The 27,507-nt window shown below is 56.8% G+C and overlaps 2 protein-coding genes across 2 annotated transcripts; both read right to left on the reverse strand.

Annotated features, from left to right (window-relative positions):
- Window positions 1-1,744: 1,744 nt before the first annotated feature.
- On the reverse strand, window positions 1,745-19,966 carry SFTPB (surfactant protein B). The gene is made up of 11 exons (XM_038385015.1): window positions 19,838-19,966; window positions 17,752-17,885; window positions 16,956-17,027; window positions 16,730-16,855; window positions 15,755-15,883; window positions 7,099-7,188; window positions 5,144-5,327; window positions 4,340-4,500; window positions 3,820-3,900; window positions 3,476-3,583; window positions 1,745-3,187 (listed from the first exon to the last, which is right to left on the reverse strand). Exons 1-11 carry the CDS (start codon window positions 19,926-19,928, stop codon window positions 3,152-3,154), a joined length of 1,212 nt encoding a protein of 403 aa, XP_038240943.1. The 5' UTR covers window positions 19,929-19,966; the 3' UTR covers window positions 1,745-3,151.
- A 1,482-nt stretch (window positions 19,967-21,448) lies between these two features.
- Window positions 21,449-26,178, reverse strand: LOC119848780. Its single transcript, XM_043503072.1, has 6 exons — window positions 26,024-26,178; window positions 25,236-25,366; window positions 24,688-24,780; window positions 24,181-24,356; window positions 22,472-22,552; window positions 21,449-21,599 (listed from the first exon to the last, which is right to left on the reverse strand). Exons 1-6 carry the CDS (start codon window positions 26,067-26,069, stop codon window positions 21,512-21,514), a joined length of 615 nt encoding a protein of 204 aa, XP_043359007.1. The 5' UTR covers window positions 26,070-26,178; the 3' UTR covers window positions 21,449-21,511.
- Between the last annotated feature and the right edge of the window lie 1,329 nt (window positions 26,179-27,507).

The raw sequence follows: 27,507 nt of genomic DNA on the forward strand, positions 1-27,507 counted from the left end.
ATGGGAAGGGTGGGCAGAGGATGTTGGGACACATTCAGGGTTTGGTGGCAGTAAGTGGGAGAACTGCCCTTCCTGTGTTTTAAGCCAGCAATTCCCCTCCCCTCTTAGTTTCACCCTGTTGTGCTATAATCCTCCTCTTAGGCCTTGTTCCTGCTCCGCTGTAATCAAAGGTGTGGTTTGACACTGGTTTCAAATGGTACTGTGGGCACTTGCTTTGAGAGAGGCAGTGTGGCCTAGGGGATGAAGCATTGAGCTGGGACTCGAGATCAGGGTTTGAGTGCCAGTTCTGCTGCTGGCCTGCAGGGTGACCGTGGGCAAGTCATTGCCTGTCTGCCTCAGTTCCCCCATCCTTAAAATGGGTTGATGGCACTGACCTCTCTAAAGTGCTTTGATGAAAAGCACTTAAGTGCCAGGATTTGACTGTCCGCATAGGCTGGCACAGCTGGAACTAAGCTGATGCAAGTCTGTGTCTAGAGAGGCTCTTCAGTCACTGTTTACACTGCAAGAGTTAAATGGGTGCAAATCCCTGAGTGTTCCTGCTCTTGTTCCAGCATCACAGTGGCTTCTTTCCCTTCCCCCTGTGTGCTCCCAGTCACCTGGAGCTAAATCCCAATGAGCCTCTCTGAAACTGAAGTAAGAGCAGCACCTGGCAGGCTGCACTGGTTTAAATTCACACGATGGATTGTGCTGGCACATCTTCCCCCAGCAAGGAGTTCCTAGGACCTTAGTGTCAGAGTCAGAAACTAGGTGATTTAGGAATCTATATCATACTTTCACAAGGGATTTAGGCTCTTGGAGTTGGATTTTTAACAGTGTGTGAGCAGCTAAAAATGCAGATTGATGCCTGTTGATTTTCAAAAGTGCCATATCTGCCACTTGAAATGCCCAGGTAACTGAAATCTGTCCTGCCCTAATACCATCTCCTCTGGCTTGAAGCATCTGCTCTTTGTCGTCACTGGTTCTCGGCGGGTTTTACACTCTGCTGCTATGACTGTGCATTAGAGCTGCTGTATCTTTATCAGCTGCTGTAACAGCACCAGTGAAAACCAGCAGGACTACCCTCAGCCAGGGGACTGGTTGGGAAATTGTACTTGGGAGGGGGTATGTAAAAAAATGGACAATCTTCATGAAACTTCTTCCTGCTCTGTTGTTTACAGTCACCGAGAACCGGGCCCATGAACTTACAGCCAGTGCAGGGAGCCTCTAAAAGAGGTGTATTAAACATCCTGTGTTTGAGGGGGTCAATGGAAATTCAGCTTTAAGCTCAGTGCAAACAAACAGCCGCAGGAGCTGTAGAGCTACTACAAGGTTGGCCAGAAGCCAGATCCCTTTGAGGAAAAAGTGCTGAGTTTCGGATGGTGTCTTCCCTAGCCAGGAGATCAGAGGAACTGCCCGCCATGAGCAGAGGGCACCATAGAGGCCTGTTCTGACTCCCAGGGGAAGCTGGCATATGGGAGCCAAGTCATGTGAGGAAAGAGAGGGTGGCCGAGGGAAATCTTTTGAATCTTTTGTAGGAGGGCAGGCTGGTGGCGCTCAGTCCTACAGAGCCCCTGGAAGCAGCAGCCAACACCAGAGAGGAATGGTGGGGCCTGGATTGGCCTTGGCTGCCAACACTGGCACGGGAAGGATGTTAGAAAAACAAACAAACCCGAGCAATCATCAATGTGGGGTAGTAGAGTGAAGATGGAACTGGAAAGGGGCTGGAGGGGACGTGAAGGGCTGTAATCTCACCCTGGCCAGCCAGTGTAAATCCAAAGCTTTATTTGTCAGGCACATTTCTCCATACAGCAAGCCAGAGCCTTCACCAAGCCAGGGGGAACAGAGGGGCTGACCCTTGGGGGGGAAGGTTTTGAAGCAGCTGAACCTTGGGGGCGTTTCAGATGTGCCGTTGGTGTGCAGAGGCTGCTGTGGGTTTATCTCTGCGGAGAAGCTCGGGGTGGGGGGGGGGGGAAGTATGCGTCTTCTGATGTTGGAGCCGAGCCAAGCCAACGTGTGGTTCTTGCTGGGGCTCAGCTTGCGTGAGACTCTTCCCTTGTAGAGCAGGCAGTCCTATCAGCCCCACAGCTCCCTTCTGCCCCAAAGCCCCTGGGCCAGCAGTCTCTCAGAGGCACTGGGGCAGGGACTAGAGTGTGTTGTGTTTTAACTCCCCCCTCCCCCCCCCCCCCGGCCTCAGCCAATGGATGTAATGCCTCAAAATCTTGGAGCCAAAGTTTTGCAGGGGCCACGTCCCTCGGAGGCTGCTCCCTTTGCGAGGGGAGGGGAGGAGGAGGCAGCTGCATCGCACCCGGGCCCCTTGCTGGCCCAGGGGTGCAGGAGCAAAGCGGTGAGAATATGCTTCCTGCGGGTGCCTGAAATACTGTGTCATGCTCCCAGTGCAGGATGGGATCTGCCCAGCCCCGGGGTGGGGGTGTGTGTGTCTCCTCCCTGCAGCAGCCACATCCCTCGTGGGGCGGGGGGGTGTTGCTGGCCGGGAGAGTTTAAGTGGACAGGCTGTGGGGCAGCTTCCCCCTTTCTGAGGAGCACTCGGCAGCGGCCCGGGACGGACAGAAGTTTGGCAAGATACAGAGCTTGGCCACTTCTCCTCTCCCACCCCTGTCTACGGTGCAGTCCAGCCTTAGCGCCCGCTGCAGGTCTCCCAGGACCAGGGCCCAGAGTGCTCTCTGGGGAGCCAGTATCCTGCACAGCGACTGCCTAAGTTGCTTGCAAACGAGGTCCCAGCACGGAGCTGTGTCTCGGCCGGGATTCAGGCCACGGCTGCCTGGGAGAGACAGCATGTGCCAAATGCTGCCTTAGACTCCCTTTGCAGGCATGTGAGGGAGCTGCCCCGCGGGCCTGGCCTGGCAATTCTAGCTGCAGCACGGCCAGGGGCCTTGGAGGTCGGATGTCGGCTCCGGCTCTGCGTGGGAATCTCAACGACGCAGCTCAGCCCAGCTGCTCGCCCTGGCCCCAGCTGGCTAGTTACGAAGGCAGGTGTCTCCCCAGCAAGGAGGCCACTTGGAGATCTCTCTAAGCCGTTGTGAGCCTGCTCAAGGACTAACCCAACAGCCCTGGAGCTGCAGGCGTTACTCTTGGGTGGAGGAGGGGGATCGGCTGGGCTGGGCTGGGGGTGCAGGCAGGGGAGAGTCGGCTCAGCAGCCTGGCATGTCTCTGGCTATGCCCAGCCATGGCCCTGGCAGTGCTGCACAGCCTGGAAGGGAACGGGGAGAGGAGATGTTAGAGCCCGACAGGGTCCCTTCCAGCTTGTGTTCCAGCTGGGGTGACCTGCACAGGCAGAAGGAATCTGGGCCCCCGTGATGATGGGAAAGGGACCCCAATGCCTCACGATGGACCTGGAGCAGGGCTTGTATCCCCCTCCTGCCTGGAGGGTGGGGAGCTGGGGTGGAAAGGGACCTCCCAGGGGAGTGAGGGGAGGCAAAGCTGAGTGTGCATTCGCTGGGCCCTTGCCTGTGTCCACCTGCCCCGGCATGGTACTCACCTGGCACTGCTCAGCAGCCTCCAGGCTGGAGCACCAGTAGGCTGGTCCCTGCATGCAGCCCTCGGCTCTGGGAGCAGGGCCCGTCCCAGCCTCACATGCGCCCAGTTCCTGTGTGTGGATGGCAGAGAAAGCACAAGGCTCGTGAGCCTCGGGGGCAGGGCAGGGGCAGCTCCCCTCTGAGCGGTGATGGAGGGAGCTGGCTGGGGGCTGCAGTAGCTTAGAGAGTCTCCCAGGATTTTCCTTTCAGGTCCTGGCGCCACCTGGCTGGGGCAAGTGTCCTGGACCCCTGGCTGGGGGTGGGGGGTGTTTGTGGCTACATCACGTCACCAGAAGGTGACTCTTACCTGGCATGTGCTCTGGGGGTCCCAGGCCTTTGGCAGCAAGGTCACAAGCCGGGGCTGGTGCTGCTCGATGAAGCTCTTGCACTGGGGAGGGAGGAGGTGGGTTAGTATCTCCACCTGGTCGTCTGTCTGTGGAGTCCCAACCCCCTCCCCACTGATGCCCTCCTGCCCCCCGGGCCCTCCTTGCAGATCTCGGGGGCATGGCTGGCTTCACCTTTGAGGGTCCTGATCCCATGGCTCATGGCCCCAAGGACAAGGCCGTTGGAACCCTGCCAGGCAGGGAGCTCAGAAACTAGCACAGCATAGACCCCACCTTCCCAGAGAACCCCTCATGTAGACCCTGCAGCTCCGTTTTGCCTGCCAGGAACCCCACTCATCATGTCACATCCCCCGGCACTGACCACCATGTCCATGGAAATGGGACATTGGGGAGGAGCTGGGAACTAGGAGCCAGTTGGGGAGGGCCCCCAATGCCCCTTAGCCTCATCCCTCCTGCATCACTGCCTACAGCCTTGGCACCCACCTCCTGCCAGCCCAGGTGGGCACCGCTGCAGGCCCCAAGCAGAGCTGCCTCCACGTCCGCCACGGTGCTGTTCACCTGCACGGTCAACTTCGCCAGGCCCGTGATGGTGACGCAGGCCTGGCACTCGGTGCTCTGGGCCAGGAGCGGTACCAGGGGTGGCTCTGCAGGGGCAACAGGGAGCAACATGAGAGACACGAAGGCTGGGGCAGCGTGGCAGCAGCCAGGGGCAGGTGTGAAACACACATGAGCCCCAGGGAACGTTTCCCCCAGTGCCCTGGTCTTACCCCCGGGGGCCATCACAGCCCAGGACCAAGGCAGCCTGGCCAGGACAGCGTTAAAATGCAGTTTATTTATAGCCTTCCCCCATCCTACCATGCCTTGGTGCCACAGGCTCCACCTCCCTGCATCGCTCCAGGCTACAAATCCCAGAATGCCTCAGTTCTTGGCTGCAGCTGTGACAGCCTAATACTGGGTCGGGGATTTGCCGTTCAAGGGCAGCACACCCTGCTCTCTAGCATGTGTCTACACTGCAACATAAGCCCATAGCTTGAACCTGGGCTCAAGCCTAACCCCCCTTGCATCTACACTGCAGTTGTGCTAACCCAGGGCCAGATCCCGGGACCCTGCAGGGCTGGCAGGTCCGAGCTCGAGTTAAGCTGGTGGGTCTGCGCACTGCAGTGTGGATACCAGAGCCCCAGGTTCAAGCATGGGTCAGAAAATCCTTAACCTAGGGTTAAAATGCAGTGTAGACACTCCAACCCCCAAGCCCAGGAGCAGCAGAGCGGAGCCAGGGCCAGGACTCACCCGGGCCCCAGTTCTCCCCCGTGGCACACATGAGGAGCATCCCACAGATCAGCCGTGGGCCCAGTTTGTCCAGGATCAGGTCCAGCATAGTGGTGGTGTATTTCTCCATCAGGCCCTGGCACGTGCCGCCGATGGTGCCCGGCAAGAGATGGCAGAGCTGCGACATGGACTTGGCGATGGCCCCCTGGGGGAAGGGCAGACGGCCTGAGTCAGTGCCCCCCCCTCGGCTCTCTCACTTCTTGCCCCCCTAGCAGTGCCCCCTTCCCTCCAGGCCAGCTCCTGTGGCAGGAGTGGCTGCAGCGAGGCCCTGGGTAGACCTGTTGTTTTTTGCTGGACATTTTGGAAAATTCCAGTTTTTTCCCCAAAAGATCCTGCCATTTTTTTGTGGATGGAAAAACTCCCCAATTTTTTTTTAAGTTAAAATGATTTTAATATTGAATTTCAAGGGTTAGATCAAATGTTTCCATTTTTAAAAGCCAAAGAACTTTGACCAAAACCCAGAGATTTTTACCCAAATTTTTTTTTACTGAAAATGGTTGTTTTTCATAGAAAAAAACCCAGAAAATTCCATTTCTTTTTGGATGGAAAAGCCATTATTTGACTACCTATGTCACCCTCAGGGTGGGTCTGCCCCACTGCCCTGGCCTGTGCCCACTGGGCACAGATGCCAGCTGCAGCTGCCACTGCAGGAGGCAATTTAGGCTGCACAGGTGTTTCTCTGTAGTGCGGTGCCAGAGGCCCCGAGCATGGATGCCGGGCGCCATGTAAACAGCTGAGACGAACCGTGAGCAGGGCACTGGGGCTGATAGCTCAGGTTTGCCCTGGGCATTGCTGTTCTGGGCAGAGTGGAACCTCTGCTGCACCGGAATTGTCACAGGGCGTTGGCAGTTCCAGGCTCACAAGTTGGGGGCCTAACTTGTCCTTCGAGCTGACTGGGAATTTTCTACTGAATTTAGTTTCCAACCAAAAATGCAGTTTCTGCAAACAATTGAAATTTTCCTCATGAAAAACTCCAACCAAAGGGTTTGGTTTTGAGTCAGTTTGATGTTAAACTGCATCTGCCTGTGGTGCCTCATGGGAGTCGTAGTTCTCCCCTACTTGGACTACATCTCCCATGATGCACAATGGTGCGCCTGCTAACCAAGCCATGGTAGTGCATCATGGGAGATGTAGTTTGGCTAGTGAGTCCAGCCCCTAGGGGAGAGCTTGGGCAGGGGACATGTGGCACCGTGGCATCCTGGGAAGATGCAGTTTGGTGTCAATGTTGAACCGACTCCAAATGAAACATGTTTGGAGATTTTCCCATAGAAACATTTTGATTTTTTGTCCCAATTTAGGAGCAAAACAAAGGCTAAACTCCCTCAGGTCCTGATTCCTGCTCCCTCCTCTCCAGTTCAAGGGCGCCTGGCGTTATTGTCCCCATGGGGAAACCCCCACTGTCCTAACAAACTAGCATTGCCCATTGCCAGCCCCTCATGCTCCCCCTCGGCTCAGCCAGCCAAGCCAGGCTCCGAATTCCAGTCACTCTCGGTTCTGCCCTGGGGGTAGCTGGGCAGCCCCATCCCTGAAGGTGACCGATGGCACCTCTTGCCCAGCACGGGGAGGATTCAGCTCTCCCAGGGCTGCGTTGGGATGCAGGGGACCCAGAGGAGCCATGGAGCGAGCAGGGCAGCTCCCCGAGTCATTTTTTCAGAGCTAAAATGCACTTTAGTTTCCTCAGGCATTTTGCACGTGGCAGAGCGAATGTCCACCATGCCCTGCCCTGGGAGCTCAGCCCTGGGCATCTCCCTCTGGGCTGCCAGCACCTGTACCAACCACTGCCGGCCAGACTGAGACCTGCCTAGCTCATTTCACAGCCTCCCATTTGCTGCCATCCTGGGCAGGACTGGAGCTGGTGGCCAGCTTTGGGGTCTCTCCCGCGATGCCCCGGGGGGGGCAGATGGTGGGCACAGCACCTTGGGGATGGTGGACTCTATCCGGCCGACGAAGGAGCGGCACATCCAGCACAGCGGAAGTGGGAATGGCAGGTCCTTGCTTTGGCCTCCCTTGGGAAAAAAGAACAGGGTCAGCTCCAGCAGCCGGGGCAGAGAGCGGGGCTGGCATCTGGCCCATGGCACCTGAGCCCCACCCAAACCCTTGAGCTTCACTCCTACAACCAAGCCAGGGAGCCCTTCAAGCCAGCCAGTCGCCATCCACACATGGCCTGGGAGGGAATGGGACCTTGGCTGCCTTACACATAACATGATGCTCACTGTTCCGGATCTGAGCAGCCCCAGTTCAATCCCCACCACTACTGTGGACCCACCTGGGGTGTTGCAGCCCAAGGGGTAGCCTCTGTGGGGATATGAGCTGGGTGGATCTTGTAGCAAGCTCCATGGGTGGGGCAGAGTCCCCCACCTGTACACTGGATGGTGCTGTCCCCTCTGGTGGCTGGATGCCAGAAATGTTTAGGAGGTTGCTACAGCTGCCTGGATCTGCAGAGAGCCTGAAACAATTGCTGGGAGAATAGCTACAAAAGAATGTGTCTCTAGTTCTTTGTCTGTGGAGCAGACAGAAGAAGCCTGTCAGCCTATGATGGTTGAAAATTTATCAGTCATCTCAGAATTGATTCTGGACACAACTGAAGCCCGGAAGGAAATGTTCCTAAGTCTGTGTGTGCTGGGGAGAATGACATTGTAACTAGGAAACATCCAATGAATGTCATAGCTAGTTCCCAGGGACCAGGCGATTCTATTGCTTGTGTGTTGCTGGGTAAAGATCAGGGTGATATCCTAGCCAGGGCACAAGGAAAGCACGGAGGTGATTTGACCGTGTTACCCACTGACAGTGTGGAAACATGTGACAAGGAGGGAATGGCCCCTAAGCTTGTGCAAGTTGTCAGCAAGGAGAGCTGCAAAGGGGAAGAGAATGGCTCTAACCTTTTGACTACAGAATCTAGCAGCTTGCCCAAAAGGACATTGTGTGAAAATCTTCCTGATGTCCCAGAGGTAGTTCTGGATTTGAGTGAAGCTCAGAAGGAGTTTGTTAATTTGTCTGTTGTACCAAAGTTGATTCTGAACATAACTAAAGCAAGCAGTTGCAGTGCATGGTATCGCAGAAGGGAAAGAATTTCTGGGTGAAGTCTTTGAAGTCTGTGAGAAGTCAATAGCTGTCCTAGTGGGGGTGAAAAAGAATTGCTTCCTTTGACTCTTAACGAACCATTGTCTCTTAATGGGCCATTGTTTCTCTAGTAAGAAAAGTGTGTTGGTGCCTAATGGCCAGAGTCTTTCAAATTATCTTTGAAAACTCATGGCGACTGGGGGAGGTCCCGGACGACTGGAAAAAGGCTAATGTTGTGCCCATCTTTAAAAAAGGGAAGAAGGAGGATCCTGGGAACTACAGGTCAGTCAGCCTCACCTCAGTCCCTGGAAAAATCATGGAGCAGGTCCTCAAAGAATCAATCCTGAAGCACTTAGAGGAGAGGAAAGTGATCAGGAACAGTCAACATGGATTCACCAAGGGCAAGTCATGCCTGACTAATCTAATTGCCTTCTACAATGAGATAACTGGCTCTGTGGATGAGGGGAAAGCAGTGGACGTGTTATTCCTTGACTTTAGCAAAGCTTTTGACACGGTCTCCCACAGTATTCTTGCCAGCAAGTTAAAGAAGTATGGGCTGGATCAGGTGCCAACCAGGTTACTTGAGCTTCTTAACTCCTTACAGCTAAGGAGGAATTTAGGCTACCCCTATGGTTATGACACGCCCCCCAAATAATAGACGGTGTCGGACAGCCGGTACCACGCTGGCTGTGATTTCTTCCTAGGAGAAAACAGAGTAAATAAGACACAAGTACCTCTAGACATATTACTGATTATATAAAAACTAACAATATGTCCCATATTTCAAGAACAATTTAACCTGTTGATTCTGGGAAACTTTCACGGGAGAGTGTGTCAGCTACTTTGTTAGAAGGTGGATAGAAAGCTGGCTAGATCGCTGAGCTCAATGGGTAGTGTTCAATAGCTCCATGTCTAGTTGAGAGCCGGTATCAAGTGGAGTGCCCCAAGAGTCAGTCCTGGGGTTGATTTTGGTCAATATCTTCATTAATGATCTGGAGGTTAGTGTGGATTGCACCCTCAGCAAGTTTGCAGATGATACTAAACTGGGAGGAGAGATAGATACGCTGGAGGGTAGGGATAGGATACAGAGGGCCCTAGACAAATGAGAGGATTGGACCAAAAGAAATCTGATGAGGTTCAACAAGGACAAGTGCAGAGTTCTGCACTTAGGACGGAAGAATCCCATGCACCGCTACAGACTAGGGACCAAGTGGCTGGGCAGCAGTTCTGCAGAAAAGGACCTAGGGGTTACAGTAGGTGAGAAGCTGGATATGAGTCAACAGTGGGCCCTTGTTGCCAAGAAGGCTAATGGCATTTTGGGCTGTATAAGTAGGGGCATTGCCAGCAGATTGAGGGACGTGATCATTCCCCTCTATTGGACATTGGTGAGGCCTCATCTGGAGTACTGTGTCCAGTTTTGGGACCCACACTACAAGAAGGATGTGGAAAAATTGGAGAGAGTCCAGCGGAGGGCAACAAAAATGATTAGGGGGCTGGAACACATGATGACTTATGAGGAGAGGCTGAGGGATTGTTTAGTCTGCAGAAGAGAAGAATGAGGGGGGATTTGATAGCTGCTTTCAACTACCTGAAGGGAGGTTACAAAGAGGATGGATCTAGACTGTTCTCAGTGGTAGCAGATGACAGAACGAGGAGTAATGGTCTCAAGTTGCAATGGGGGAGGTTTAGGTTGAATATTCAGAAAAACTTTTTCACTAGGAGGGTGGTGAAGCACTGGAATGGGTTACCTAGGGAGGTGGTGGAATCTCCTTCCTTAGAGGTTTTCAAGGTCAGGCTTGGCAAAGCCCTGGCTGGGATGATTTAGTTGGGGTTGGTCCTGCTTTGAGCAGGGGGTTGGACTAGATGACCTTCTGAGGTCCCTTCCAACCCAGATTTTCTATGATTCTTTGAAATGAAAATGACTTTGCTTTGGAAAAATCCAGTGTAGATAGCTTAATGGAGGCTTCATTAATTGATATTGGAAGTGAACAGTTTGTGTCTCAGGTCAAAAGGAGGGCTGGATTCCTGGCTTTACACAGCAGAGCAGCCTTGTGAATAGACCCATAGCCACTTTGGATATATCAGGTGATTTCTTAGTAAGCTCTAATGCATCTGATGCCTTGTGGATGCAGAAATTGGTAGCTGAAAAGCAGGAGAATTGTAGTTCTAATGATAGAAAATGGTTGTGTCTCTTTAAGGCACATTGTCCATGCAAATTACCTAGTTGACAAGGGAGGAACAAAGTTGCCCATAGTGGCTGGCAATAAGAGCATAGCTGGTGAGCCCATATACTATGGTATACCAGAAAGCTCAAATTTCAACCATCTACAAAGGGAAAAGAAGGAAGGCAAGCTGACCCTTGAAAGGCAAAGTGCCCTTACAGACTTGCCTCATTCATCTCTAAAATACTGAAGCCCCAAGGATGTGGTTAAACTAAGTGTCTATGTTAAGAAAAACCTTGAGGTAAAGGAAAATCTACAAAGGTTCAAAAGGGATATTGAACATGCTGACCTAAAGAATGATTTAGCTAAACAAAAGGCTTGGCATGACAAAAATGACCGTGATTGTACACTTGTGATAGATTTGATGTTAATATTCATGCTAATGTTAACTCTTGTAACTAGTTCACAGCTGATGCCAAAAACATGTCTTATGGGAAAAATCCTCAAACGTATTAAGAGTGGTACATGAAATAACACTATGTAATAGAAACCCTTATGATTATGCTGTTTGAGTCAATAAGAACGCACTTTGTCTTAGAAAGCCTAATAATGTTGAGATTTCACAGCTAATGCCTATACACAATCCTAAAACTTTCCACAGCAGAAAAACCATTATAAGCTTGGACTGCTGTGCAAAAAGGGAAAGTGAGGCACATCACCTCACCGCCTTCATAGCTAAATATCAAAGTCAGTGCTCTCTGAAAAACATTGATGTCTATGTTAAGTTAACACATAGACTCAACCCTGAAATCAATAGAGTGTTTGACAGAGTATGGACTAAATTGTCAACTTGGGCCAAAGGATGCATCATTGGCCTTACAAAGAATTCAATATAAACACAGCTCATATTAATATTGGGAGGTCCTTAAGGTGTATCCAGGAGCTCCAAATACTCCCATCTACACAACTCTCACGTTGAGGGTGTGACGCATGGCCAGAAAGGGTTAAGCATCCTGCAGGATAAATGACCCAAATTCAACCTTTAGAGACATGTTTGAAAAGTATGTGAATGGTAATTAGGGCCATTCCATGTTAGATAGGCCAGAACTTTGAAATGCAAACCTATATTATTAAAGAATTAGAGGTGATACTAATTGTATGAGTGTACTCATATAATATTGGAAACAAGCAGGGAGAACTGGAGGTCCTGGTGATGTCAAGGAATTATGACGTGATTGGAATAACAGAGACTTGGTGGGATAACTCACATGACTGGAGTACAGTCATGGATGGTTATAAACTGTTCAGGAAGGACAGGCAGGGCAGAAAAGGTGGGGGAGTAGCACTGTATGTAAGGGAGCAGTATGACTGCTCAGAGCTCCGGTACGAAACTGTGGAAAAACCTGAGTGTCTCTGGATTAAGTTTAGAAGTGTGTGCAACAAGAGTGATGTCATGGTGGGAGTCTGCTATAGACCACCGGACCAGGGGGATGAGGTGGATGAGGCTTTCTTCCGGCAACTCACGGAAGCTACTAGATCGCATGCCCTGATTCTCATGGGTGACTTTAATTTTCCTGATATCTGCTGGGAGAGCAATACAGCGGTGCATAGACAATCCAGGAAGTTTTTGGAAAGCGTAGGGGACAATTTCCTGGTGCAAGTGCTAGGGGAGCCAACTAGGGGGAGCGCTTTTCTTGACCTGCTGCTCACAAACCGGGTAGAATTAGTGGGGGAAGCAAAAGTGGATGGGAATCTGGGAGGCAGTGACCATGAGTTGGTTGAGTTCAGGATCCTGACTCAGGGAAGAAAGGTAAGCAGCAGGATACGGACCCTGGACTTCAGGAAAGCAGACTTTGACTCCCTCAGGGAACAGATGGCCAGGATCCCCTGGGGGACTAACATGAAAGGGAAGGGAGTCCAGGAGAGCTGGCTGTATTTCAAGGAATCCCTGTTGAGGTTACAGGGACAAACCATCCCGATGAGTCGAAAGAATAGTAAATATGGCAGGCGACCAGCTTGGCTTAATGGTGAAATCCTAGCGGATCTTAAACATAAAAAAGAAGCTTACAAGAAGTGGAAGGTTGGACATATGACCAGGGAAGAGTATAAAAATATTGCTCGGGCATGTAGGAAAGATATCAGGAGGGCCAAATCGCACCTGGAGCTGCAGCTAGCAAGAGATGTCAAGAGTAACAAGAAGGGTTTCTTCAGGTATGTTGGCAACAAGAAGAAAGCCAAGGAAAGTGTGGGCCCCTTACTGAATGAGGGAGGCAAGCTAGTGACAGAGGATGTGGAAAAAGCTAATGTACTCAATGCTTTTTTTGCCTCTGTTTTCACTAACAAGGTCAGCTCCCAGACTGCTGTGCTGGGCATCACAAAATGGGGAAGAGATGGCCAGCCCTCTGTAGAGATAGAGGTGGTTAGGGACTATTTAGAAAAGCTGGACGTGCACAAGTCCATGGGGCCGGACGAATTGCATCCGAGAGTGCTGAGGGAATTGGCGGCTGTGATTGCAGAGCCCTTGGCCATTATCTTTGAAAACTCGTGGCGAACGGGGGAAGTCCCGGATGACTGGAAAAAGGCTAATGTAGTGCCCATCTTTAAAAAAGGGAAGAAGGAGGATCCTGGGAACTACAGGCCAGTCAGCCTCACCTCAGTCCCTGGAAAAATCATGGAGCAGGTCCTCAAAGAATCAATCCTGAAGCACATAGAGGAGAGGAAAGTGATCAGGAACAGTCAGCATGGATTCACCAAGGGAAGGTCATGCCTGACTAATCTAATCGCCTTTTATGATGAGATTACTGGTTCTGTGGATGAAGGGAAAGCAGTGGATGTATTGTTTCTTGACTTTAGCAAAGCTTTTGACACGGTCTCCCACAGCATTCTTGTCAGCAAGTTAAGGAAGTATGGGCTGGATGAATGCACTATAAGGTGGGTAGAAAGCTGGCTAGATTGTCGGGCTCAACGGGTAGTGATCAATGGCTCCATGTCTAGTTGGCAGCCGGTGTCAAGTGGAGTGCCCCAGGGGTCGGTCCTGGGGCCCGTTTTGTTCAATATCTTCATAAATGATCTGGAGGATGGTGTGGATTGCACTCTCAGCAAATTTGCGGATGATACTAAACTGGGAGGAGTGGTAGATACGCTGGAGGGGAGGGATAGGATACAGAAGGACCTAGACAAATTGGAGGATTGGGCCAAAAGAAATCTAATGAGGTTCAATCAGGATAAGTGCAGGGTCCTGCACTTAGGATGGAAGAATCCAATGCACCGCTACAGACTAGGGACCGAATGGCTCGGCAGCAGTTCTGCGGAAAAGGACCTAGGGGTGACAGTGGACGAGAAGCTGGATATGAGTCAGCAGTGTGCCCTTGTTGCCAAGAAGGCCAATGGCATTTTGGGATGTATAAGTAGGGGCATAGCGAGCAGATCGAGGGACGTGATCGTTCCCCTCTATTCGACACTGGTGAGGCCTCATCTGGAGTACTGTGTCCAGTTTTGGGCCCCTCACTACAAGAAGGATGTGGATAAATTGGAAAGAGTACAGCGAAGGGCAACAAAAATGATTGGGGGTCTAGAGCACATGACTTATGAGGAGAGGCTGAGGGAGCTGGGATTGTTTAGTCTGCAGAAGAGAAGAATGAGGGGGGATTTGATAGCTGCTTTCAACTACCTGAAAGGGGGTTTCAAAGAGGATGGCTCTAGACTGTTCTCAATGGTAGCAGATGACAGAACGAGGAGTAATGGTCTCAAGTTGCAATGGGGGAGGTTTAGATTGGATATTAGGAAAAACTTTTTCACTAAGAGGGTGGTGAAACACTGGAATGCGTCACCTAGGGAGGTGGTAGAATCTCCTTCCTTAGAGGTTTTTAAGGTCAGGCTTGACAAAGCCCTGGCTAGGATGATTTAACTGGGACTTGGTCCTGCTTTGAGCAGGGGGTTGGACTAGATGACCTTCTGGGGTCCCTTCCAACCCTGATATTCTATGATTCTATGATTCTATGATATCTTGTTAAATGTTAGCCATGTAAACAGACAGTCCCTGTCTATCACAGACTTTATAGAGACATATAGACAATGACATTATTTCACCCAAGATTCATCTAATTGTTAATATTCCCTTTTGATATCTGAATCAATAGCTATAGTGACAAACTGCCTAATGGATAAATTGTCTTATGTTAATCCATGTAGCTAATTACCAGTGATGCTTAGGAAATAGGTCTACTTCAAAGTCTCCATGATTGTCTATTGTTTGCCTAAGGACTCCGAGCTGTCAAGAGAAGGCCTGGAACCGTATAAAAACCCTTGGGTCTTGATTCTTTTTATCTCAGATCTGCTTGATACTTCATGCAAAGGCAGTTTAAGTCATAAGGCTGAGCTCTCCAGTCCCGCCTGGATCACCCTGAATATGGACATTGGACTATAACCTATGGACTAATTCTGAAAGAACATTTCGGAACTACAAAGCTCACCATCTCTGCTATGAATCTGATCTCAGAACTGTACTCATGTCTGTATGTGTATTGATCTTTTAACCAACAATTTCTTAATACATTTTAGTTTAGTTAATAAGAATTGATTGTAGCGTGTATTTGGGTAAGATCCGGAATATTAATTAACAAGGAGGTGATGTGTCCGATCCTTTGGGATTGGTAGAACTTTCTTATATAATGAATAAGATTTCCCGAAATCCTCATCAGCTTTGACTTGGGTGTCTGGGTGGAGGCCTGAGGCTGGGTGGCTTTGAGGGAACTGTGTGTTGGCTTCTGGGTGACCAGGGAGGTGCTATAGAAGCTGGTTTGGGCTGGCTGGGTAAATCTAAGTTTTAGAATATCTACCAGCTTTGGGGATTGTCTGCCCCATTCTTTGCAGTTTACCCTAATTGAATAACTTCAGTGTGGCTCCCTGGGACCCCCGTTACATGCCCCAGGGCAGGCATTGAACCTGAGAATCTAATTGCCCAAGCCTCTGCTTGAGCTAAAGGACCCAGCTCTATGAGCTCAAGGCGAGGTAGCTTCCCTGCTGTCCCTCAGAGCGATGGGCTCAGGCTCTAAGCAGACTCAGGCAGCCAAACTGCTCCGGGAGGGTTTCCTTGTCAGTCATCAGGGGTTGTCAGTGAATCTGGGATCCAGGAGCCCGATTCCATGGTGCAGGGATGGGCTTGGTGTCAGGCTGTGTGGTGTCATGGGACACCCAGGGTGTGGGGGGATGTATGGGCACCTAGGCCTGGTGCTGGCCCTCTGTATCGGGGAGCTGCCCCCAGAATTCAGCACATCAGCCCTGCTGAAGTAGGTAGTGGGACCCCACATAGCATCAGGATCGGGCCCAGCGGGGGTGGAGATGCCTGTACCTGGGTCTGACCATCTGGAAGGTCCAGGTGGAGACCTTGCAGCAGCTGGAGAACACACTTGTCCGGGCTCTTGTCCTGCGATGGGTCCGTGGGACACAGGCCCAGCTTGCTGCAGATGGAGGTGGGTTTCTGAGGGGCAGAGCAGTGGTCAGTGACATGTGGGGGAGCGGAGGCAGGAGTGGAGGGGGATGTGGTTTTGTGCTCTGGGATCCACAAGTGATGCAATGGGGAGCCCCCTGAGTCCTGACACTGCCCTGAACCCTGGGGCTGGGAATTCCTCTGGAGGGATGGATCTCAGTGGTGCAGGGGGCTGTGGAACCCCTTGGCTGTGGAGTGTCACTGCCTGCGCCCCCTGCTGGAACTGCCCAGTTCAGCTGCTGGCCGGTTCTGATCCGATCTGCCCCAGTTCTGCTCTCCTGTCTGCCAGGCAGGACTAGCAGGAGGAGAGACCCTGCATGACAGAGTGACCCCAGCCCACCATGGGGCGGGGTGACCAGTCAGCCCTGCCCAGCCGTTGTGCCCATGGGCACCAGCAGAGCAAGACTGGGGCTTGGGTTACCATCTCCTTGGCACAGCATCTGCCAGCGAGTCCAGTGCAGTCTCTGGTGCCTGCTGGGTCCAGCAAGGGATCGGGCAGCAGGACTGGCCTTGGCTGGGGAGTGGGGTCTAGTGGGGTAGAGCAGATAGGGCTGGGATTCCTGGGTTCTAGTCCTAGCCTCTGTCCCTGACTCACTGGGACCCCGGGTAAATCCTCCTCTCTCTGTGCCTCAGTTTCCCCACCAGCCCACGTCCCAGCTGTGTGGCTAGAGCTCCCTTGGGCTGCTAGCCCTTGGGGGTGGCTTTATTTCCTGGCATGGTGCCATCATGTGAGGGCAGCAGGGCCCCCCAGTTATCTGATTGGCTCGGTGCTGAAAGTCAGGTGGAAATAGGGATCCTCCCCCACCCTGGAGAAGGAGCCAAGTGAGTCCCACTTACAATCTGCCCCTCCAGGCAGGCGATGAAGAGGGTGAAGTATGTGTCCACCATCTTCTGGCAGTGTGGCACCAGGGTGCTCAGGGGCAGCAGGGTGCACTCATGGGTCAGGTACTTCTGGATGCTGTCCTGTGGGGGAAGGGGTGTGTGTGAGTGGGGCAGAGCCTGGGACGTGGCCAGCCCCCGCCCTCCAAGCCTAGCAGAAACTAGCCCTGGCCCCCCATGGTACCTTGAAGGCTGAATCCTTGGCCATGCGAGTCAGGATGGTGATGATTTGCCCGCAGTCCGCGCACATGTCCTCCTGGTGGGGGAGAGACCACGTCAGGGGCTGAGTGTGAGGGGGCGGAGGTCAGGGCCCCTCTGTGGGGCCCCAGCTGCTCCTCTGGCTCCCCCCACACCCGTCAGCAGGGCATGCCTGGGGCCAGAGTGCCCAGGGCACCCCTCAGCGCCCCTGCCTCACGGCTGAGCCACCAGCCCCCTGACTCTGCCTCATGGCTCCCACCAAGCCCCTAGTCATGGCTCCTGCAGGGGCCCCAGGGCCGCTCAGCTGCAGCCCCCACCAGACCAAGGGCCAGCTGTGGCCACCCCACTTCCTGGGACCCGCAGTTCTGGCCCCACCCGCTCTCTCCCTGCCGACCTCCCGAGGGCTCCTTGGATGGGGATGGGGCCAAGCCCCCTGGGCCTCAGGGACACGCTGACTGCCCCTAGCCAGGCCCCCCGCTGGCCCCGAACCCGGGACCTGTGAGTCTGATGGCACACACCTCTGCCTGAGCAGCTGCCCCCCGACTGGCAGGGACTGGCCCTCGAGGGGCCAGAGAGCAGCCCTGGCTTCCCCACTCCCCAGGCGGGTCATCCCATCTGGGGCCTGGGGAGTGCCAGCCATGCTCAGGGCGGGGGAGCTGCAGGGCCGCTGGCTGGTGCCTGGAGCCCAGGGCCTGGGGGAGCTGCTGGGGGCCCATCTCCCCCGGCCCCAGCATCTCACACAGCCCGACCGTGGCAGCTTGCGGGGCATGGACGGGACCTGCCTTAGCAGCCTGGTTCCACCCGGCCTGGGCACAGCTCTGCACTGCACCGCACTGCACGGCCGTCGCCAGGCTCCGGCACCAGAACGTCGGGCCCTCGGCACAGCCCTGCTGGGCCAGCAGCCTCCCGGCCAGGGCTAGGAACAAGAGAGGCCAAGGCCCGGTTAATGACACGCAGCTGGGGCCTGGTCGCACCAGGGACAGACAGCCTCCGTGCTGGGGCAGCCATCCTCTCTCCAACGCCTCCTCATCCCCCCGTCCCCTCGTCCCTCCATCCATCCCTCCAGCCGTCCCCCCATTCCTCCGTCCCCCGTCCCTCCATCCATCCCCCCTCCATCCCTCCATCCGTTCCCCCGTCCCTCCATCCATCCCCCCTCCATCCCTCCATCCGTCCCCCCATTCCTCCATCCCTCCTCCCTCCATCCCCCCATCCCTCCATCCATCTCCTCATCCCTCTCTCCATCCCCCCATTCCTCCGTCCCCCCTCCTCCATCCTGTCTGTCCCTCCGTCTGTCCCTCCCTCCCTCCATCCATCCCCTCATGCCTCTCTCCGTCTCCCCATCCCTCCCTCCATCCATCCCTCTCTCCATCCATCCATCTGTCCCTCACTCCATCCCTCCCAACCCAGCGGTGACAAGCATATTATCAGACCCAATACAGAAGAACGATGGATCTGGGGGATCTGTCCATCTGGCGGCTGGGGGCTCGAGCTGAACTTCTGGGTTCTGGGACAGGGCACTAGAAACTCTCAGATCCCTCCTGCCCCATTTGCTCACACATCAGTGCCAAGAGGGACCCTGTGGGATGAGGGACCCACCCCACTGAGTTGCCCTGGGGAAGGTCCCCTGCCCCTGTGTAGCCCAGACACGGACTCCCCACCATGGGGAGTGGGGTTGCCCATGCAGGATGTGCCGTCAGCCCTTTGTTCCCCCTCCCTGTGTTTGGGGTGTTTGGAGGGGGAGCTGGGCGGGACCACAACCCATCCCCTGCCCCTCCATTCCTAGCCCCCTCCTCCCCCCAGGACACCAGTCACCAGGCCCAGGGGCATCAGCACTGGATCTGCCCAATTGCTCTTCCAGCCCAGCAGCAGCCAATGCTGGATACACTGGGGGAGAAGAAGCCCCAATAATGCACCTGGTCGTTGGCCACAGCGCTAAGAATCCCTTCCTGACCCCAGTGCCCTGAAGCATGAGCTTGGATCCCCAGAGCTGCCTGAGTTCCTGACGAAAGGCCCTGGCGGAGACCCAGCCCAAGCAGCCAGGGCAGAAAACTAGCGTGCGGGGTGGTGATCTGCCCCGGCTGGGAGCGTTCGCTGGCTCTGCATCTGCCACCAGCCTCTGCCGAATTCCCCACCCACACAACAGCGTCAAAGACAGGACATGTTTCCAAAGGGGATGCTCCAATGTGGGAAGGCAAAGAGCCTGTGGCTGAGCTGGCCAGTCCACACCCGCAAAGCCAACACCAGCCACAGAATGGCAACTGGGCTGCGGGAAGTCATTGAAAGACTCTGTCAAAACCAGGTGACCAGGTCTGGCAGTCAAAGGTTTCTCTCCCCACAGCCAGAGCAGCCCTTCTAGAGGTCTCTGCATCTCAGGATCGCAAAGCACTTACCCAGGGTGGGCCAGCAGCATTAGCCCCTTTTACAGATGGGGAAACTGAGGTATGGCACGGGAAAGGGAAGTTACACAGAGCGAGCAGCACAGATGGGATAGAATCCAGGAGTCCTGTCTCCCAGCCCCCGTGATCAAATCACTAGACCCCACTCCCCTCCCAGGGCTGAGAAGAGAAGCCAGGAATCTGAGTCCTGTCCCCTGAAGGTCCATGAGGTCCCATCTCATCACTCCCCCAGGGGCTGGGCTGGGTCCCCTACACCCCACTTCCCACGGCTCTCACATCTCAGCCCCCAGCCCTTGCCTTGTGAGGGGTCCCCCCCACCTTGCAGATGCCTCCATCAGGGGCTCCCCTCATGTCCCCATTGTGCCCCTCTCAGCCCAGGGCCATGCACCCTCCTGGCTGGATCCGTGGGGCCAATGCCCCAGCCCGGTGCAGGGGTGGAGGGGGGGAGCCCAGTCGCCGTGGCTGTCCCTACCTGAGCCTCCACAGAGCAGGGCGAGCAGAAGGAGCTGGGACCCGGGCATGCTGAGCTCAAGCATTCGAGCACCCGCATCCCCGCGCCCCATTTATAGCCATGCTGGGCGAGGGGGGCCCAGCCCGGCCAGTGGGACTGTGGCCAGGATCGCCCTGGAGGAGCAGGGGTGGGGCTTGGATTAAACTCAGCAAAGTGAGTGGCTCAGAGGCAAAAGTACTTGGCTGGGCTCCAGCCCTGGTGCCCCTCACTCCGGATCTGCAGCCCCTGCTATCCCAGCCCTGGCTCCCCATCTCCTCCTGCCCTTTGGTGAGGAACCCCGAAAGGTGCCGTTTGGAGTCTGACTCGGGTTTCTGTCTGTGGTGATCCGATGGGGGCTTGACCTCCATGTGACCTGGCCAGAGCGCTCAGGGCTCAGTCTGTGGCTGAGCCCAGGCCTGGAATCCCCCCAAATGTGGGGCATGTGACCCAGCCCCCGCGCCCTGTGCCTTTCCGAGGGCACATGGGGGGCACTTGGCGTGGGGCTCCCTGTGCCACAAGACCCCGGGGAGGCTGGGGCGCTTTGGACCGAGAGTGGGGGTTAGACGGAGCAAGGCCAGACCCCCAGCCCTAGATCAGGATCCAGCCCCACACTGCTCGGAGGCTGGCCCAGCTGTGCAAAAAGCCCCTGAATGGCCAATTCACCACCAGGCTGGGCCAGGAGTAGTCGCATATTTGCCCCTTTGCAGAGGAATGGGGGCTGTTTGTGGGGTGAATAAAATGAGGTCACTGTTTGGCAGGTATGAATGCCCCCAGCTCCGCATGCAGCCTGCCCCAGCCCCATGGCCCCATTCTACCCTCCCCCACCGGGCCCCGGCTGCCAGGCGCCTCGATTGCCCAAACGCACCCCCAGACAGGACTGTGCCCCAGGTGGTCGGTGCCTGGCCCAGGGCATGTGCCCCCAGGCCTGTGGGGAGGGCAGGCTGGCGCCACGGAGTCCTGGGCTCCTGCTGCCGCCACCCGCCCCCGTGATGGGGGCCCAGGCCTTCGCCTGCCCCACCCGGGGCGTGTTGACGTTGTCCCCGAGGGGCCTGGCACTGTGTGCTCAGGGTGCTTGGGCTGTTGGCTTTGGCCTCTCCCTGCGGCACAAGGGCCCTTGGGGGCCGGTTCCCGGCAGCCAATGGCCCCAGCTATGCCGGGGGTGGGGGAGCCGCTCCTGATCCTGAGGGAGCCCCCACCCGGTGACAGCTGGCAGCACAGATTGGGAGTGAGGGTCTGTCCGTGCCCAGCCCCCCAATACAGAATCGCCTTGAGACCCAGCTCCGGCCCCAGGGGCAACATGTAGTCAGGAGTCAGGGCACCTCATTGCTCAACTGGGCTGGATCGGAGACCCCAGGGCAGCGGACAGTCTGAGCTGGCTTAGAGCTCTGGTGGGGGGGGTCTGGGGCAGGTGCAGTGCATGGCATGGGCAGCGGCAAGAGTCCCCTGGGAACAGGGAGAAGGGGGCAGCCCCCAGGGGGAGGGGGAGGAGTAGAGCTATGCTGTGTGTAAGGCCCCCCCTGGTTAGTTGCCTGGCAGCTGAATGGCGAGACCTGCACCCACCGTCTGGGGGTGCTTGGCACAAAGGGGAGCCGATTTGCATGCAGGCAGAAGCTTTATTGAAAGGCTGGGTGGCAAGGGCAGGTTCCTAGGCGGGTGTCACAGCTGGGGGCAGCCCCTCCTGGCGGGGGCTATGGGCGCAGCAGGGGGTCCGCTGTGCCCTGGCCACACAGAGCTCATGCGCCATCTGAGGAGGAGAGAGAGACCAGTGAGGGACAGACAGACAGACTCAGTGCAGGGAATCAGGGAGCCTGATTTCGGCCGGACAGGCAGAGGGGCAGTCAGGGGACACCCCTCTCCTCAGTAGCCCAGCTGATCTGTGGGGCCTCGGGTCAAACCCCCACGGCTACGTGTGCTCCATCCCTTGGGTACTGCACCATCCTCCGGGGCTCCCTGGGCAGAGCGGAGGACCGGTGGTCCTCACGCCCCACTGGGGACAAAGCCACTGGGCTGGGAGTGCCCAGACTTGCGCCCCCATGAGCTTGTCCAGCTGCCCCATGGCATGGCCCCAGCTGGCACTCATGGGGCATCAGGAGGCTGGTCCCTGGCTACACCTCCAGACACAGGGGCGGGTTGTGAGGCCAGGTAGACCTCAGCCTTCTGGGGGTGGGGGAGGACCAGCCAGCACTAGGGGCAGGAGGGGCCCCCGGAGAAGGCGTCTGGTCTGGGGCTGGGCCCAGGTACTGGACTCCATGGCCATGGCAGGACGGGAAGGCTTTGCCCTGCCACTGCCTGGACTGGTCCCTGTCCAGGGGGCACAGAAACCCCCAAACTTGGGCCCAGATCAGCCAGGGCTTCCCAGCTCAGGGCAGCAGACCCGGGCCCCACACTTTGCTCAACGCCCTTGGTCAGGGAAGATCGACCCTAGAACCCCATGGAGCTTGTGACTCTATCCCCCACAGTGCTGAATGGGCCCCCCCAGGGATCTGTCCGTCACACCCATCACCTTGGCATCAGTCCCCCACCACCTGCCCTTCCCCCGCCCCCATTTTCACCTAGTCAGGGTCACTCTCTGCCCCCCATCTGTGGCCCAGCCTGTCCCCTCAGCTCTGCCCTCACCTGGCAGAGGGCGTCACGGTCCCGAGGCATCCACCAGGCTCTCTGCAGCCGGGGCCCGGTGCAGGCCAGGAACCTGCCACCCTGGAGACCATGGAGAACATGGGTGTTATCTCAGCCCTGCCACCCAGCCAGGGCCCAGCCCCCCGGCCGCTCACAGCCATGACCACGGACCCTGCGTCCCCCCTCAGGGATCGAACCCGGGGCAGTCAGCGCCCAGCCGCTCACACCTGAGCTAAGGGTGCAACTCCCTCCGGGCGCAGCAAGCAGCCGGCTGCTTTAGTGACAGGGGCTGGCCACTAGAGAGCGACATGCCCTGGGCCAGCGCTGCCCATGGGGACGGGCGCGAGGGGGCTGGGGCTGGGGCCCGGGGAGAGGTTGTAGGAAGTGGGTGCACAGAGATGTGGGGGGACAGGGGTTCTGCAGAGATGGGCTGAGCCCCCTTCCTCCTGGCTGCAGCTGGCAGAGCCAAGCCTCAGCCCCGCACGCCCCACACGGAGGGCTGGGAATTCAGTATGGTCTGTGCCTCCCCAGATGGAGACGCATGGTGGCTGTGAGCAGAGAGCCCGGAGTGGGGGTTGTGGGTCAGACGGAGGGGGTGCTCTGCTCTGACAACCCCCTGGAAGGAGACAGGCTGTGGGGGCTGGGCCCGGCCAGAGCCCTGGAAATCAGCCCATGGGGTGGCTGAGCAGAGCCCCTTTAGCTCCCCTCGCCCCCGATCTCTGTGGGGGAGAGGGGTGGGCAGCACATTCCTGCGGAGGGGGCACCGTGCCCACTTCCGCAGCTGCCACTCTTGTGAAATTGTTTTTCTCTGGAGCGGCTCCTTTGATGTGGGCAGGCTGCCCAGCCCTGAGCGCTCCCTGGTCTCAAGTGCCCTCGCGGGGTTGGAGATGGTTTGTGGGCACAGACGAGGGCCCTTCGCGGCACACGGTGGGGCTTGGAAAGTCTGGGGGCAGAGCGGGGGCGGAGGGGAGTCAGGCACCTGTGGGAAGGGGGCCCTGGGGGGTGATGGCTCGGGGCACTGGCCTTTCACCTCTCTCCCATGGGCCAAGCTGGGGTGAGGTACCAGCGCCAGGGTGGGGGCGGTGCACGGGATGCCTAGGTTCAATTCACGCCTCTGCCACAAACTCCCTGGGTGAGCCAAAGCAAGTCCAAAACCAGGCTCTCTGGGGCCTTCAGGCCTGGCCCTGTGCCTCAGTGTCCCCTTAGGGCAGGGCTCGGGCCCGCTGTGGGTCCCAGGGTGCTCAGGCAGGGGTTAGGGAGACAGGATGGAGGAGCAGTTTGGGGGGGGGGGGCGCTGGGCAGCAGGGACCCAGTGGCCCGCTGGGGGCACCAGAGAGCAGCAGCCCGGCCGCAGGGCTGGGGCTGGGTGACCTCACAGCTCCCATGCCCAGGAGCAAGCCCCCTCCCCCTCTACTGACAGCAGTAGTACATCCCCTCCCCCCGCTGGGTTCCCAGCCCAGGTCGGGGGGAGCACCCATGGGCCAAGCCGGGGGAGATGGGACCCTGGCAAACGCCCTGACTTTGGTTCCCCCAGGCCTGATCCCTTGTGGGAGGGGGCGGGAGGCTGCAGGGGAGACCCCAGCTCTGCCCTCCAAGAGCCAGGGCCCCACAGAGCCAGCCTGGTGCCCAGCCCCCAGCGCCCTGGCCCCAGCTCCCCAGGGGTCTGCCCAGCCGGGTGCAGTGGGCTCGGGGCAGCCCCTCCCACTCACCTGGCTGGCCCAGGCTCTTGCACATGCTGATGGAGACGCAGATGTCGCGGGGCTCCATGTCCTGGGCCAGCCCCTCCTCGATGGGCTGCACGTACCGGTCCACCACCCGGTGGCACTTGGCTGCCCAGCCGAGGATGAATGTGGAGCAGATCTTCTTTATGGCCTTTGCCACGCTGCTCTGGGGGATGGCAGGGGAGCGTTGGGCAGGCACTGGCTGGGGCCTGGTGCACACCCACCCTCGCACACTCCCACCTGCCCTTGCACACTCCCTCAGACATATCCACCCAGCCTTGCATGCTCCCACCCACCCATGCACACTCCCTCAGACATACCCACTCCGCCTCGCCTTTGCCCACCCACCCTTGCACTCTCCCTTGCACATGTTCACCCACCCTCCCATGCCTCTTGGCACGTGCCTGCCCTAGGACGCTCACTCTTAGGCTCCCCTCCTTGGCCCGTGCACTCTATGCCCTTTTGCACACTCACTGCCCAGTGGGGGGTCCTTACCTCATTGTGCGTCTTGGACACCATTTTCTTCAGCTTGCTGATGACCCGTTTGCACACCCAGCACTTCACCAGGGGTTCCCGCTCGTCAGCGTCCTGTGCCGAGACACAGTAGCCGGGTCAGCGCCTCCCAACCTGTCCGCAGGGGTCGCCCGTTCTGGGTGTGTGGGGTCTTGGGGAAGCTGGGGCGACGGGGCAGGGAAGCGCACCTGGTCTGAACTGTTTGGATGGGGCAGGCTGCTCTCAGGGGCTCTACATGCCCCAAACCAGGAATGCTTGTGTGGGATGTCACCTGGCCTCCCGCCTTTGGGACCCCCCCTGCTTGTGATTGACCCAGGAGTGGGCATGGCCCCTCAGTGCCCAGTGAAGGCGCGTCCCAGTGACAGGTCTGGGGTCTGGAGCTGGCAGGGTGTGAATCAGGGCCCCCCAGGGGTGTACCGTGGGCCCCCCTAAGAGCAGGAGCCTGCACTGGGGTCTGGGAGGGATGGGAATAAGCCCCCAGGTGCCAGCCGGGAGGCATCGAAGCCCCCTGGAGGCCTAAGCTCGCTCACCTTGGGCAGCTCGTCCCAGTCGTACTCCAGGCAAAACTGCAGCTGGCCACAGTGTGCTGCTGTGGCCACATCCCGGCACCAAAACTCGGGGCCCTGCAGGCACTCGGGGGGTTCCCCCGGCAGGGCCAGGGCTGGAAGTGGAGAGAACTGGCAGAATGAAGGGCCCCCCAGCTGTGTTGATGCCCGCAGCCCCTGCTAGCCCAGCCCTGAGCGCCCCCACACCAAGCTCTGCCGGTGCCCCTCACTCCTGACCCGCAGCCCCATGCTACCCCAGCCCTGAGCACCCCCACACCAAGCTCTGCCGGTGCCCCTCACTCCCAACCCGCATCCCCCTGCTACCCCAGCCTGGGCTCCCCTCACAGGTCTGTTGGTGCCCCTCATTCCCGACCCGCAGCTCCCCAACTCTTTTCACGTGGGGAGCTGGAAATCGGGGAAAGAGACACAAGGGGGGGGAACCGCAGGGGGAGCATGGAGTGAATGGGGGGGCGAGGAGCCCAGAGGGGAGGGACAATAGAGGGGAGTGGCGGGAGGGGGTGATGGGGACCGGGATGATTAAAGCAGTGGGGGTGCTGACAGGAGCTAGCGGACGAGGGGGTGGGGTGGGGACCCGGTCTAGGTGCTCGGGACTAACAGGCTGTCCTCACCCCTCTGCCACATCTCAGGCAGGGGTTCTCGGGCCTCCTGCTGTCCTGGGCCCCCTCTCTGGACACCTGGGTTCATCTCCCATCCCTTAGGCATTGTTTTCCCTGTGTTGTTGGGGGGCTCGAAGGCCCCCCCCCAACTCCTACCAGCTACCCCTGCAAGCAGGGAGAAGAGCAGCAGCACCTCGGTCATCTCGCTCCCCAGGTAGTCGCCTCATCCCTTCGCTCCCGGGCCCTATATCCCCCGAGGGGGGTGGCCACGCCCCGTTCCTGGGCCCCAGGAACCAATACCAGGGGCTGTGGGGAGCCCCCCCTGTCTCGGCGCTGGGGGGGGTGGGAGGTGTGGTCTCTATAGCAGAGACAGGAATAACAACTGACGTGAGCGCTCCAGGAAACCTCAACTTGTGCCCACAAGTGACCCAGGCTGCAGGAGCAGCTCAGGGCTCCTCTGCTGGGTGGGGTCCCTGCCCCTCACTCTGTAACGCCTCTCATGTCTTTCCTTGGGCTTGCCCCTGTCCTGCTGCTGGCCAGGGGGGCCAGGGTACATGGGGCAGGATCTCTAGGGTCAGGGGGTGTATCGGCCTCGAGGGTCCTGCTGCAGGGGTGTTAGGAGCCCTAGAGTGTGGAGGGGAGGGAGGTTCCCAGAGGATCCCCTGCCCCATGCTGCCCCCGTTGCTGTGCAGGGCTCTATGCCGGCCCTGCTCCCAGCCACCAGCACAGGGCAGGGCCTGGGGCATGGCCGGGGCACCCTGTGCTGCGGCTGATCTCTGCCCCCACTCATTGATTAGGGTTACTCTTGTGGGGGGCGGGGGGGAGTCTGTGTGTCTATCCATGGACTGCTTGTGTCACTTGTGTTCTCACACGGAACTCTACTTCTCCCTGCTGCAGGTTCCCCCCAAGGGAGCTGTCCTGCAGGACTTAGTTCCCCAGGGCTGGGTTCCTCCAGCCCCAGAACCGGACGAACACACACACACGCACACCGGGTTAATCAGCACTCCCAAGCTGACACCCTCATATGTCCCAGGTTCAGCACGTCCCTATCCCCACTTTCACGTTACAATTGTTTTGGTCATAACCCACTTGAAGAGCAAACCCCACAGGATTTTGGGGCAACGCAGCGATCTTTAAGCTTAGGTAAGAGAAGCGTTGCTGCAGAGCGAATGAGGAAACCAAAAAACACCCACAAGGGAGAGAGAGAATCATAGAATCATAGAGTATCAGGGTTGGAAGGGACCTCAGGAGGTCACCTAGTCCAACCCCCTGCTCAAAGCAGGGCCAATCCCCAACTAAAACATCCTAGCTAGGGCTTTGAAATTTTTAAGGTCAGGCTTGACAAAGGAAGGAGAAGCAACCAGCTTAATCATGAGTTATTTATTGCCAGTAATAACCATAGGGGAGCCAAACAAACAAAACAGTGATAATATTAAATCTAACTTAATCTTGATTATAAAAGTCAGGTTTAGGAAACTAGAACTGATCCCACAAGTCAGGGTCAGAAGGCTACACCTAAAGAGAGAGAGAGAGAGAGAGAGCTGGGTTCTCACCACTCTGTGAAGCTGGAATCGATCGGGGTCCCAGGGGTGGTAGATCAGGGTCCTGAGTGCTGGAGACAGACAGAGCCCCCAGCACAA

The sequence above is a fragment of the Dermochelys coriacea genome, chromosome 26, assembly GCF_009764565.3.
Source record: "Dermochelys coriacea isolate rDerCor1 chromosome 26, rDerCor1.pri.v4, whole genome shotgun sequence".
NCBI lineage: Eukaryota > Metazoa > Chordata > Testudines > Dermochelyidae > Dermochelys > Dermochelys coriacea.